This window comes from Poromitra crassiceps (genome assembly GCF_964638095.1).
Source record: "Poromitra crassiceps genome assembly, chromosome: 13".
Taxonomy (NCBI): domain Eukaryota; kingdom Metazoa; phylum Chordata; class Actinopteri; order Beryciformes; family Melamphaidae; genus Poromitra; species Poromitra crassiceps.
The window spans coordinates 1,106,851-1,121,106 of record NC_139644.1 but is presented as its reverse complement, the minus strand read 5'-3'; the positions used below and the strand labels follow the sequence as shown (position 1 = coordinate 1,121,106).

Sequence of the window (14,256 nt, the reverse complement as noted above, 5' to 3'; positions counted from 1 at the left end):
GTCTGATGCAAAGCTTCTGTATTGGCTTAAAAGATGTGAGATTGTGAATCCGCAATGTTTCTAAAAGAACTTCTTCAAAAACTTCGTTCGGTACGTCCATCTTTTGTTTTGTTGTTTGCCGTTCTGATACTTGTGTCAAATTGTCAAGTTAACGTGAAAGTTGACGAGCTAGAAACGCTGCCCTTCCTGTCTGGGCGGGCTCTAGGCCGGAACCAGGTAGGGTGACCAAAATCAATTGTGAGGAAGCCAGGCTCTTTCTCGCTGAGAAGAGCCTGGTGACGCGAGGTTATCACAGATAAGTCGTCACTCGTCACATGACTGTCACGAGGAAAAGAAAGCAGGAAGTGTTGTTTTCGGTTTGCTTGCTTGTTTGGTGAGTTTGTTGTTATTGTGAATATTGACTTGTTTCTAATAGACCACCATAGAAGCGGCTTGTGCTGTTTCAGCAGACTGTCGCCTGAAGCCTGTGTTTCTGCTGCTGCTTCAGCAGAGACGGCCGCGGCCGAACTCCATAAGAAACATAACGCTATATTATTCGTTTAACGTTTCTGATGATCCACAATGGTAGAGCATGACATGAAATTGGGGGTATTTTCTGGATTACCAGGTGCCACTCTTCAATTCGGCATACATATAATCCACTGAGCAGATACTGTAAGAGAATACGATGTAGATTCTAGAACTGAGTCTTTTTAGTCCTGCAGTCTTCTAGAGGTTTAAACTTGCTAAAATTGCTGCTTATTTAGTGCGTGTCGAGTCTTGCCGACATAGAGGACATCCTACAAGCCTCCGTCATGCTTTGTGGGGGTAATGTAGTACTGTCACGACTTTGGGGTAATGTTATATTTTGCCAGTAAGCAAGGCGACATGAAACTGCATGTTTCCTGAATGGAATTTGGTTAGGAGAGACAACGGAAGGTTTCTTGCCTTAAATCAGCTATGGGTGATAATTTATTATTTGATTTCGGGGACTTTCATGTCCCTGGGATCTATTTTTAAGGAGGGTGAAGAGAGTTTTCCCCCTCTTACATTTAGGCTATGCTCCTTCTATTCTAGGACGAATCAGCGTGACGTCACTGCCACCCAAAAATGCTTAACCCCGCAGCAGTTAATAGTATGAGTTGTGCCAAACAAACGTTAATATCTCAAAAAGTACACATCACATCGCTTATATTTTGACATTCTGAGTGAGAGCAGCTCAAGAGTTTGATGTATAATGTCGTGTTAAAGTTGTGTGAACTGTCGCAGTTTTTACATTGTAGCCTAAACACGGTCAGCCGGCTAGAGTCAGATGCTCAAACTCAGGCTCCATAGGGTTCCATTGCCGTTGCCACCCAGTGATGCGGGTTGTTTGCCAAAATGCTGCTTGCTGATCCCTCGTATAGCCTACTTTTTTCTCACTGCAATTTTTATGCAATCTTTTATATTGGAATTTCCCCAGTTTCACCTTGTCCCCAAGACAGAGTTTTGATGTTTGGTCTCCAGAAAAATAAAATACCGTAAATAACTTTTTTTTGCATGTTATTAGACTACTATAAATACAGTTGAATCAATGATTTCCTCACAAAATATTTAACTTAAGTACAATTTCTGAGTTTTCTTTTCCATACAAAATATGTCCCTTGATATTGCTGTCATTACATCATCGTAGGGCAGACACTTTGCGGGATAATATAGTTTTTGTTGACATGTACAAGGAGGAAGACATTTTCCCATTTAGTAAGAGAATATTTTGTATTCAATCCATGTCATTACCAAGTAAGCTGTTGTTTGATAATGCTTCTTGAATTTTACTGGGATTTCTTCATGTATGAATTGAATACATTGTTAGCTGCTCTGAAGGGGATGTTAGCAAGTTCAACCAAGCCCCCAGGAATAGCGCTGGGCTGTGAAGCCATTTGAACATGGTGGCAAAGCTCTGTATTGCAAGTCACGTGACGCCATGCAGCCCAGAAAGGAAAATTCCCATCCACTTGCATGGGGACCCCGACAGCTGTTAAACCCAGGGGAATTTTTTCCGGGTGTCACTCAAAGTATAAAACGACTCTTTTAATGATCAAATAATGTTTTATGGGGCATTTCTTCTTCAGAAGCCACTAAGAGCCGTATACGGGTGTATTTTCTTCATCTACATCTTCATCCATGGGTGGGAGGGGTGGGAGACGTCATGGAATACGTCATGACACACATGCGCACTTCGCCTTGGGCCGCATGGTCAGGAAGTAAAACCAGGAAGAAAACTCCCCCATGATGGCTTCATGCGCCAGTGAGCAGCCTCCATCCGAATGCATGGGTGGGCGTGGCTCGTCCCCTATCCAGTTCTTTTAATACATCCATGAGTTCAACCAGTAGCAGTTAGCTGAAAATGAAGGAATACAATCAGCGTCATCATACCATCATCAAATTTGGCAAACAAATTCTGTTAAAAAAATTACATAAGGTGATTTACAACCATGTTCAGATGATGATTCCTGACAAATGACAATAATGGTAGATTGAAGGTTTCATGACATTATATTTTTCAGAAATTGAAGCACCCAAAAGTGCCCGAAATCAAAGAATCACATATATATACTAAGATTTTCTACTTTCAGTGTCGATTATTTCTCGACTAATCGATTAGTTGTTTGGTCTGGAAAATGACAGAAAATGGTGAAAAATGCTTAATCATTGTTTCCCAAAGCCCAACATGACGTCCTCAAATGTCTTGTTTTGCCCACAACCCAAAGATATTCCGTTTGCTGTCATAGAGGAGTAAATAAACCAGAAAATATTCACATTTAAGAAGCTGGAATAAGAGAATTTTAAACTGTTAACTTGTGCTTTATGCTTTTCCAAGCCAGGACTGAAGCATATAATATATTCATGTTTTATTTTATTTTTATTTCTAATTATATATATTGTACTGTACTCTCATTGTATTCTTTGCGGTTTAGGGGAAACTGGTGGGAGATGTTGCACAAATCTATTTCTGTATTCATTTTGAACCTCTGATCATGTTGCAGCTTATTGATTATTGGATTATTAAAACTGACATGCAAGTCAAGCCAGACACTTTCACTGTTTCATCAGCCAACTAGATGTTTATGATATTGGAAATGTATATAAATCTAAAGTGTATTAGTAAGTTATTAGTTAAGGTACTTATTAGTTTTAGGGATGCACAATAGATCAGTAGTCATTTATCTTTCATAACACCCGAGAGACTATGAGTAATATGTTTAGTTTGTATAAAGATAAATGCTCTGTCGATATGGTACAATCCAAACTAAGAATTTATCGTCTCATAAAAGACAGTTACTGTGTAGAACCCTATGTGAAGTTTGATTTGAATCTCTGTGCTCAGTTGCACTCTGGAACTCTTCCATTAGAACTATAGACTGGTAGGTTTAATGCTCCCCCTGAAGATGATAAACTCTGTTCTGTTTACTATGTGAATTATGCAAAATTGAAAGCGAAATTAATTTCTTGTTCTACTGTCCTGCTTATGATGACACAAGGGATGTACTTTAGTAAATGTCCTCTATTTATGTTGACTTTTTTTAGATGGACGATTATGAGAAACTTGAGTTGTGTTTAAAAAAAGGAACCTTCCCCACAGCAGATTTTATTTGTCAGGAATGGGAGCAAAGACAGAACTTTTTGTGTAGTAAATGTTGTATTGTTGTATTTTATTGTGTCTCTCTTGGAAACCCATGAGGGTTGGGCACGATGAGTGCATGACACTTTAATAAATCAATCAATCAATCAATCTTAATACAGTATACACATTTCTAGTTAATATATTGGTATTGGTCTGATGAGCAAAATAGCAACAATGTTAATATTGGTTATCGTTATCGGTAGGGCTGACAGCAATCTGGGCACCCAGAGTCTATCAGTCTGATGACTGATGACTAATATGACTATAGACGGCTGTATAGTGGGTGTTTGCACCAACACTTCTGCTTCCTAGGGATGGGCAGCGATTATTGAAAGTCGAAAATCAATTATTGACAATCTTGTCTTAAATAGTACGTTTTCCATTGTTTTTACCGGAGCCTGTCTCTTTAAGAGCAGCACGTTTGTCCATGTGATATTGCATGTGACGTTGCCGTAGCAATTTCGACGAAAAGTCGACTTTGGCCCAGTGAATTTTGAATAGTGTTTTTGCTAGAAATGCCCATGCTTCCGTGCGGTGCGGTTATTGTTTACAGTCCAAGTGACGCAGGAATGGAGTAGAGCTGATCGATTGTAGGTCAAGACGACATTTAGGCTAATAAGAACAATAAATAGCTGCATATGAGACACACATTGTTAGTTGTTCTCCTGTTTTCCAGTGTCGCTACCAGGCACTAACCCTAACCCTACCAGGCACTAACCCTAACCCTACCAGGCACTAACCCTACCAGGCACGCGAACACTTGATTGTGTCTCCAGGTTTACCGTCCTTGGGTGAGGCTCACAGATCATATTGACATTGGTAAATATAAGAACAATGTTAATATCGGTTATCGGTATCGGCAATTTGTTTTTATCTGTGCATCCCAAATTCGTTTATTAGCCAAATAACCTCAATTTGCGTCACTCTTGGTGTGCAACGGCCTTAAATGATGGCCATCTTCTCAAAGTGACGGTGTTGTGATGTCACTTACCCCCACAGGCAGGGCTCAGAAGTCATGATGGGGTCGTCGGTGGAGCGGACGGACGAGCACGTGAGAGAGTACCTGATGTACCGCGGCTTCACCCAGAGCCTGAAACACCTGGAGCAGGAGGTCAAGGCCCACAAGGAGAAGGGCTTCAGGGTGAGTACCTAATGTACCTCAAACACCTGGAGCAGGAGGTCAAGGTCCACAAGAAGCAGGGCTTCAGGGTGAGCTTACTGGACCACTTCCCTCATTCAAGTGCTTCCCAAACGTTTCATCTGGGGACTTTTTAAGATGACAATAGATCACAATATAATCTATATATCATTAGAAGAGCAAATTTGTGAATACTAATTTGTGTCAATACGCCCGCTGCGTGTGCTCAAATCCTGGAGGAAGCACTGTGGTGATATGAGACTAGATGGTCTTAGATGTTGGATATGGTAATATGGTGATATGAGACTAGATATACTCTTAGATGTTGGATATGGTAATATGGTGATATGAGACTAGATATGGTCTTAGATGTTGGATATAGTGATATGGTGATATGAGACTAGATATGGTCTTAGATGTTGGATATGGTGATATGGTGATATGAGACTAGACATGGTCTTAGATGTTGGATATGGTGATATGGTGATATGAGACTAGATGGTCTTAGATGTTGGATATGGTAATATGGTGATATGAGACTAGATGGTGTTAGATGTTGGATATAGTGATATGGTGATATGAGACTAGATGGTCTTAGATGTTGGATATAGTGATATGGTGATATGAGACTAGATGGTGTTAGATGTTGGATATAGTGATATGGTGATATGAGACTAGATGGTGTTAGATGTTGGATATAGTGATATGTTGATATGAGACTAGATGGTCTTAGATGTTGGATATAGTGATATGTTGATATGAGACTAGATGGTCTTAGATGTTGGATATGGTAATATGGTGATATGAGACTAGATATGGTCTTAGATGTTGGATATGGTAAGCAGGCAGAGGCAGGGCAGGGCGTCTATTGTAACATCTGGACAGGGACTACAGAACTAGCCTTTTGGCTAATTCTGGCATATAGACCCATTTAGAGTGGACGTCAGAGGGTTAGTTGGGCACACATCGCTGTATCCAAATTTCAAAACTCAGAGGAACTGAAGCCGAAACGAGAGATTCCCGGAATACAGGAAGAAGACGTCTTGTGCCGTATGCGTATAGACGCTGGACATTCCCACTAGGAATATGACGACGTCCGGCACTGCAACTTTGCGATGTAGTTGGATCCTAGACCCATCCTGACCAGGAGTACGGGTCAAGAAACAAAGAGTGAGCTTATTTGTGTCAGGTAACCTGTCTGTTGCTGGCAAAGCTTTAAAATACATGGAGGAGGCGTCCGGATCTTCCATATTTCTATGACATCCGCTAGTTGTAACTTTCTGCAACCAGTCCGCCCTCAAAATACGTAACCGCTGTTAACAAACATAAGAAGGGTCTATTTACAGCAATGATCATTAATAGGAAGTGTCCCTGTCAAATAAACCAATAAATAAAAATACAATAAACATAACTAGATGGTCTTAGATGTTGGATGGTAATATGATGATATGGAATAAGTGTTGTCTTTTCCTGGTTTTAAAGGCTGCATTACAGTAAAGTCATGTCATTTTCTGAACTTACCAGACTGTTCTAGCTGTTTTATTATTTGCCTTTAGACACGAGTCATTATATCCACATTACTGATGATTATTTATAAAAAATCTCATTGTGTCAATATTTTGTGAAAACTATAATAGCCATGGAAGGAAACCCCGTCTTTGCATTTTATTTTGATCACATTCTTGTTTGAATCAAAGTGCCTGTGACATCTCACATGTGGCTTTGACTTACAACTGAACATTTAGCCCACTTCGTACAAAATACAGAGACACATATATTGTGTTTCGCCATTCAGCCTAAAAATACAGAGATATTATTTTTGGTCCATATTGCCCAGCCCTATTGAGCCACCTGCCTCCTGTCATGTGGATGAGATGAGTATTGTGTTGATCAGAGTATTGATCTCCTCAGGTGGATGAGATGATTGCTGATCAGAGTATTGATCTCCTCCAGTGGATAAGATGATTGCTGATCAGAGTATTGATCTCCTCAGGTTGATAAGATCATTGAGCAGCTGCTTCAGCTGGTGCAGAGCTTCGACCTGATTGGTCTGAAGGAGTACTGGCTCTACCTGGACCGCCGCCTCTTCTGCCGGCTGGAGGATGTCTACAGAGCCACCGTCCACAAGCTGAGGACCAGTCTGTACCGCTACTACCTCATCAACACCATACAGGTAACATGGTAACCATACTACCTCATCAACACCATACAGGTAACATGGTAACCATACTACCTCATCAACATCATACAGGTACAGTAACATGGTAACAGTGATGTGCAAGTTCACACTTCCCAAGAGCTAGCTCAAAATTCAGCTCACACAGATTAAAATGAACGTGTTCATGTTCATAGTTCACAATTCAGAATTTGAACTAAGTTTACAGTCCCCCAAAATTTGCACTTCAGTTCATTTTTCTTCTTTCTGTGTGTGCGTCAAGTCAGCCAGAAATGTAAAAGTAGGTCTTCCGCTTTAGGGCTTTCAAAATAAAACTCTTATTGTAATGTTAAACCTTAATATTAATTTTGAGTAATACTTTACACAGCCACAGTTTCACTCCATATGTAATCTTCACATCAGTCTTTTGAGACAACGTTTGCTGTTTCGTTAGTTGAAATAGGTTTTTTCTCCAAAGGTGAGAATTTGAATACATTTAGTCTGAAAGTAAATTGCGATATTTCCGTTGCTAGTCTGAGTAGTGAGTTGCCTTGACACAGCCCAAAACCAGGCTCACCGCTGCTTGTGTCTGCCTGTGTAGGCAGAGGAGCACAGAGCAGATTTATATCAATAACCATAAGCATGTAAACACAACAATGGGCAATTATCGAGGTAAGAGAGCGAGAAAAGAATGGGAAGAGTGTCATTAAGTCCCGCAGGAGTTAACAACGCTCACTGTATGTTCATGTATTGGCAAATAAACAAACTGCAACTCCATAAACTGCAATACGTTCAAAACTCAGCTGCCCGGTTGCTCACTCACTCCCGCTTTAGAGAACACATCACACCCATCCTCCAACCCCTTCACTGGCTTCCAATTCAGCACCGAACCCATTTCAAGATCCTTCTCATCACTTACAAAGCTCTCAATAATCTCACCCCCTCATACCTGACAGATCTCCTCCATCGCCACTCCCCCACTCGCCACCTCTGATCTGCTGATGCTAACCTACTCACCCCCATCACCAAGAGCAAGTACCGCACCTTGGGGGACAGAGCCTTTGCGATTGCTGCCCCAACCCTCTGGAATTCCCTGCCCCTTAAAGTCGAACTGAACCTGATCGTCACGTGCATATGAGTCCGTTTCAGACTGAAAACATAGTTTGCCTAAGATGACAGGTTGAGAGGCGGGTCATAGTATCATGTTGATGATTTTATTTGACAATTCTGGGGACTGGATTGGGCTTTGGCCAATCCTGGCGTGTTCCGCCTCCAAATCGAGTGGGATTTAGAGTGTTGTGGCGCTCCCCTCGGGAAGAGCCTGGTGACGGGAGGTTAGTGGCTGAGTGGAGCTCAGCGACCCGCAGGCAGCCAGCTGCCTTCGTGTTGCCAAGCAGAGAGTGCAGCACGTCGGCCTGGAATCTCCGAAGTGCGACCCCTGATAACCAGGCTCTCTGAGGCGCGCGCCATTATCGCTGCTGTAAATACGATATCCCTGGAATGCGTGTTTTAACGAGCCAGTTACATTTCTTTGCATTCTTAGAGATTATAGTTTTTGTTTTTTGTTCATGTTTCTAACAATTGGCCAAGTTAGTAGTTAGTTTATGGGATAGGAATTCTGCCAGATGACAGGCACTAGGCACCATTTTCTACTTCATTTGGAAGAGAAAATTATCCTGAAATGAAGATTTGATTGACAGCTGCATGTCGTGATATGATTGGTTGAAATGGGGTAGAAATTTGATAGTACTAGGTGACGTCAGCAAACTGTACATTACTGTTATCAATGAAATCTTGAAAAATGAACTTTTGATGTGAAAAAGTGTGAAAAACTAAAGAAATTAGATTGTTGTGATTTTGTTTGCATACATTATTAAATAGGTGCACTGCATACCCAGGTATTTGAACTAAAAGAAAAGAAAAGTGATTTTTGGGTTCAGCTCGACTTTAACATCCATAACTCTGACACACTCACTTCTTTCAAAAACCAACTCAAATCCCACCTCTTCAAGAAAGCAACAATATCTGACTTCTACCTCCACCTTCCTTTTTCATTTTGCAACCCCCATATTTGTTTTTGTTCTGTATTTGTGTAAGTTTGATGTTATACTGTTTGTAAAGCGTCTTTGAGTCATTAGAAAAGCGCTATATAAGTCATATGTATTATTATTATTATTATTAATAAAAGGATGCGCTCAGATCATGCGTTCACCAAAATATGACCTTGTTCAATGAACAGCGCTCTTTTAGCACATTCATGCACAACACTGCATTGTAATCATACTACCTCATCAACACCATACAGGTAACCATGGCAGGGCCGTACAGCCCTGCCATGGTTACCAGTATAATGCAGTTATGGTTATCAGTATGATGCAGGGCCGTACAGCCCTGCATTATACTGATAAGAAGTTGGTTGAAAAGTGGCAAAGTGTTCGTTTCCAGATGAATAATTCAGATCATATTGACATGCCCCCCCCCCCCCAGAAAGGAAACCAGGAGAAGACTCAGGAGTTTTTCCAGAAGCAGGCGCTGGAGCTGCAGGGTCAGGCCGAGTGGCGTGATTGGTTCATCCTGCCGTTTGTCCCCACCCCCGACCAGAATCCCGCCTTCTCTCCGTACTTCTCCCGCCAGTGGGCCGACACCTTCCTGGTCTCCCTGCACAACTTCCTGTCTGTGCTCTTCCAATGCATGCATATCCTTCTGTTAACTAGGGATTCTCCTAGCGACTAATTTCCCTGTTGGTTGAACGCATTTTTATGCCTCCACTGGCGATAGCCAGGCCGGAGTTCCGGCGAGTTCCGGTCCCGAACGCTAGTGAATATATAAGAATTTTTCAAAATAAAAGTGACGCAATGTATGTTTTTAAAAGGCACCGCTCCGCAGAAGTGGAACTCCCGCGTGGAAGATACACGCTGTACAGGAAGCCTAAAAAAAGGTACGTGCCGAAATAGACTCTGGGTTCCCAGATTGACATCAACACAACAACAACAATAATAATAATACTACTAGTACTACTACTACTACTACTACTACTACAACTACAACTACAACAATAACAACAACAACCTTTATTTGTATTCACCTTATTCCTGGACCTACGTTTCCCATGATTCTCAGCGGGTGCCGGTTGTCGACTTCCTGTTTACATTTTTTTCACTAGCAAGGAGGTGCGCGCCGCTGTCAAAGAGTGGGAACGTTTGGCTTATTTGATCCGAAATAGCTAAAAATAGTAATGTTGTGTGGTTGCATAGCGGCGATATTTTACAAAAACGAGGTGAATGTCAATTCACTGCTACTGTATGGGCTTATTTTAGCCGAAATGGCTAAAAATAGTATGTGGTTGCATAGTGGCCGCTTTTGATTTGAAGGCGAAACGTCCAAACCGGAACTCTTATTATTGTGCAGGGGGGCTCCATTACAAGACATAGGTAGGTACAAAGTCACAACAATTATTATGATTATTTTCAGTCTCTTTCGCTATGCACGGTCCTGGGCAGAAACAGGCAACCGGCAGCTGGAAACAGGGAGGGAGGGTGTCATGGAAGCGCCCACGGTCTCACCAGGAAACTCGTGAATAGAACCTTTCATAACATAAAATGTAGTTCAAAGTGCTTTACAGTAAAACCCAATAAGTAAAAGGGTGATATTAAACATAAATAGTATAAAAACAGTAGAAAAGGCTGCATACAAGGGATATTACAAAGGTAGTAGTAAATACAACATAATAATAAAAAAGACAAAAATTCAATTAATTAAAAGCAAGGGTATACAAATAAGTCTTCAGCTGCTTCTTAAAACTATGTATAGTTGGTGCTTCTCTCATGTGAGGGGGCCGTCTATTCCATGCTGCTTCACCATACTTTGTGTATGTTAAGCAGGCCAGCACCAGAGGACCTGAGGTATGTTAAGCAGGCCAGCACCAGAGGACCTGAGGGAGCGGGTATGTTAAGCAGGCCAGCACCAGAGGACCTGAGGTATTTTAAGCAGGCCAGCACCAGAGGACCTGAGGGAGGGTTATGTTAAGCAGGCCAGCACCAGAGGACCTGAGGGAGCGGGTATGTTAAGCAGGCCAGCACCAGAGGACCTGAGGTATTTTAAGCAGGCCAGCACCAGAGGACCTGAGGTATTTTAAGCAGGCCAGCACCAGAGGACCTGAGGTATTTTAAGCAGGCCAGCACCAGAGGACCTGAGGTATTTTAAGCAGGCCAGCACCAGAGGACCTGAGGTATTTTAAGCAGGCCAGCACCAGAGGACCTGAGGGAGGGTTATGTTAAGCAGGCCAGCACCAGAGGACCTGAGGGAGGGTTATGTTAAGCAGGCCAGCACCAGAGGACCTGAGGTATTTTAAGCAGGCCAGCACCAGAGGACCTGAGGTATGTTAAGCAGGCCAGCACCAGAGGACCTGAGGGAGCGGGTATGTTAAGCAGGCCAGCACCAGAGGACCTGAGGGAGCGGCTTGGAACATATTCAGACAAGCAATCAGATAGTTATGAGGGTGATGAACCATGTAGTGCTTTAAAAACAAGCAACATCATTTTAAAATCAATCCTCAAAGCTACAGGAAGCCAGTGCAAAGATGCTAAAACTGAATTTATGTGATCTCTCATCCTGGTTTTTGTTAAAACCCTGGCTGCCACATTCTGTACTAATTGCAAGGCCAAGGAGAGAGAGGACAGGAGAGAGAGAGGACAGGAGAGAGAGAGGACAGGAGAGAGAGAGGACAGGAGAGAGAGAGGACAGGAGAGAGATAGTACAAGTATTCCTTGAAGTATTCCTTGAAGAGATGAGTTTGGAGCTTTAGATAGACTCAGGATAATCAAACTGTCAGTCCACTGGTTTCCAGTCCTTAACTGCTTTCCACCTCAGCCTGTCCTGCTGAGTTTCGATGCTGAAGTCCAGAAGACGACCAGCCTGACAGAAGAGAATGAACAGCTACGCCAACTGGTAAGAATGACATGTTATAAGCCTTAAGCTGTGTTCACACCGTCTTTTATTTTTCTCTCTGTCGCTCGATTCAACCCTTTGGAATCGCTCTGTCGCTCTGTTTAAATCGCTCGTCAACAGGCACAATAATTGACGGACATCTGGGGGCTATAACGTTACGCAATGTCATGATATTTGTTCACTACGAGCCACCATAGTTGTTTACAAGCTAAGCCTATCAGCATGCTCCTAACGCGAGCTCTACAGTATACCGGTAGTACAGACTTCACTTCATGTCAGCTGTCAGCCTGTCAATCAGCTGTCAATTCGGTTTGTTGCCACAAAATAAACCAGCGGTTTGTTCCAAGCCAGTGTGATCCTCGACTCACTCTCACACGGCAGCCAATCAGCGTTGAACAGCGAGCGATGCCAGCGTAATTTCGCTCGAGTTGGGATATTTCATCTCGGGCGTCGAGCGAATTTTCGCCCTATCGCTCTGTCTCTGTCGCTCGGACGGCCAGCAATTTTTCTCCCGGGTGAATATACGCTCAATCGCTCGTTTGCATTGACTTTGTATGTAAACTCGATGCCAGCGAAAAACTTTAATAGGTCGGTGTGAACGCAGCTTTATAACAGAATATAATACATGTAGAAGTGATGAAGTTAGTTAGTTCACCACTTCTACATTTCTCAATACAAATAGGAAGAAAAAGAAGAAAAGATTAAACGTATCATGAAAAATGAAAGGTAAAACAGTAAGACGAAGTAAACTACATGGAAAAATGAGGTGAAAGTAACTCAAATTGGATCCAGTCCATAAACATGAGTATAACATTGTGGATCTCAAAACATCAATGAGGACTCCAAAGAACACCAAAAATAGCTTTTGTGGCTTTACTGATACTTTGCACATTACAGACAGAGAGCAGTCACATGGCAGTGGGTCTTCTTCATATACGTAGGCTTCCTGACAGATAACACACACCTGGGGCCGGTTGCACCAACTGGTCTTAACTATGCCTGGTCGTAACTCCTACGTCGGTCTTAGTTAAGACCAGTCTTTAGAGTGGACTTACGCCTGTTGCACCAACAGGGCTTACATCTGGTCTTAACCACGCCGGTCGTAGCGATGCGCGTCCATGTGAAAGCATGGGAATGCCCACTGGAATGCGGCACGCGACCTGTTTAGAAGAGTGTGCTGATGTCAAATGACGCTCCGCTGATGGGTAATCGGCTGTAATAGTGTGGCTAATGTTAGCGGCTAACTGTTACTTGTCGTTACTTTGCATGGCAGTAAAATGTCACTGAATGACCAAATTGATTTAACTTTTAACCATTTCGATTTCCACTTTCCATACGGACCCCCAGCATTGTTTATAACGTGACTATATTTATAACGTTTATAACGTACTGCAGTTTCCAGTTTATAACTCGGGTCTGAATACAGCCAGAGTGCTGAGGGGTTGTAGCTATTGCGCAACACACAGGTGAAAACCGTCTATACTGCACCCATGACTGCACCTTACGCCTGCTCTGGACTAGGCGTAATATTTACGACCGGTCTTAATGAGAAAAAGGCTTGGTGCAACCGGCGTAGCTGTTAGGTCGTAAAGTTACGAGTCGACCGACTTAGCTTAAGACCAGTCGTAAGACCAGTTGGTGCAACCGGCCCCTGGAGCCTAGAGCTCCCTCTAGGTCAGTCCTTCCAGTCTCAGGATAGTACATCCCTCCTTTCTCAGGCCTGCAGCCAACACTTACGCTTGGCTCACACCATAGGCATGTCAGAAGCAGTGCTAAAGCAGCGTATTAACAAGGCAGCTGAAATGAAACCGCCTCCACGATGCGTTGCTTCAGCTTTGCCTCAGCTTTGCTTCAGTGTAGGATTGGCGTAGGGTGTGTTCGGCCCCTTAACTGAAAGAGGGAATAAGACACCCAACATCTAAATTAGATACCTTTAGGCATGTTTTTTCTTAACTTAAAGTTTCTTTTCCCTTTAACTTTTTAACAACTGAAACTAAGCAAACATGTTTCTCTGCAAAGTCTTTTAGCCATTTTTTTACTCAAAACTTTAGGGCCTATAGAAGTCCGCAGGACGCCTCTCTCTAATTGAGCGTCTCAAGGGTGGTGTTAAGGGTGGTGTTAGTGTGTGTGTGTGTGTGTGTGTGCGTGTGCGTGTGCGTGTGCGTGTGCGTGTGTGTGTGTGCGTGTGCGTGCGTCAGCTTTTCTCTGCATTGTATCTTAACTCTTGTCCATCTCGTCTTGTCTCGTTCCATCTCAGTTGTTCGCACTGCAGGGGGAGAGCCGGGACCAGAGGGAAGGAGATGAAATGGTTCACCACAAGCTGCCAGCCTATGTCCAGAACATGGACCGCCTGGGAGACACTGAGCTGTGAGA

General features: G+C 42.8%; 1 protein-coding gene across 2 annotated transcripts in view; it reads left to right on the top strand.

The window, feature by feature from the left end:
• The first annotated feature begins 330 nt into the window (after positions 1-330).
• The window catches only part of wdr91 (WD repeat domain 91), a 51,784-nt gene continuing 37,858 nt past the window's right edge, over positions 331-14,256 (top strand). For both annotated transcript variants that reach the window (XM_083649705.1, XM_083649704.1), the window contains exons 1-6: positions 331-373; positions 4,643-4,784; positions 6,775-6,954; positions 9,424-9,631; positions 11,801-11,883; positions 14,141-14,250. In XM_083649705.1, coding sequence (XP_083505831.1) covers positions 4,659-4,784; positions 6,775-6,954; positions 9,424-9,631; positions 11,801-11,883; positions 14,141-14,250 — 707 coding nt within the window. In that variant the 5' untranslated portion in view covers positions 331-373; positions 4,643-4,658. The remainder of the gene's footprint in view (positions 374-4,642; positions 4,785-6,774; positions 6,955-9,423; positions 9,632-11,800; positions 11,884-14,140; positions 14,251-14,256) is intronic.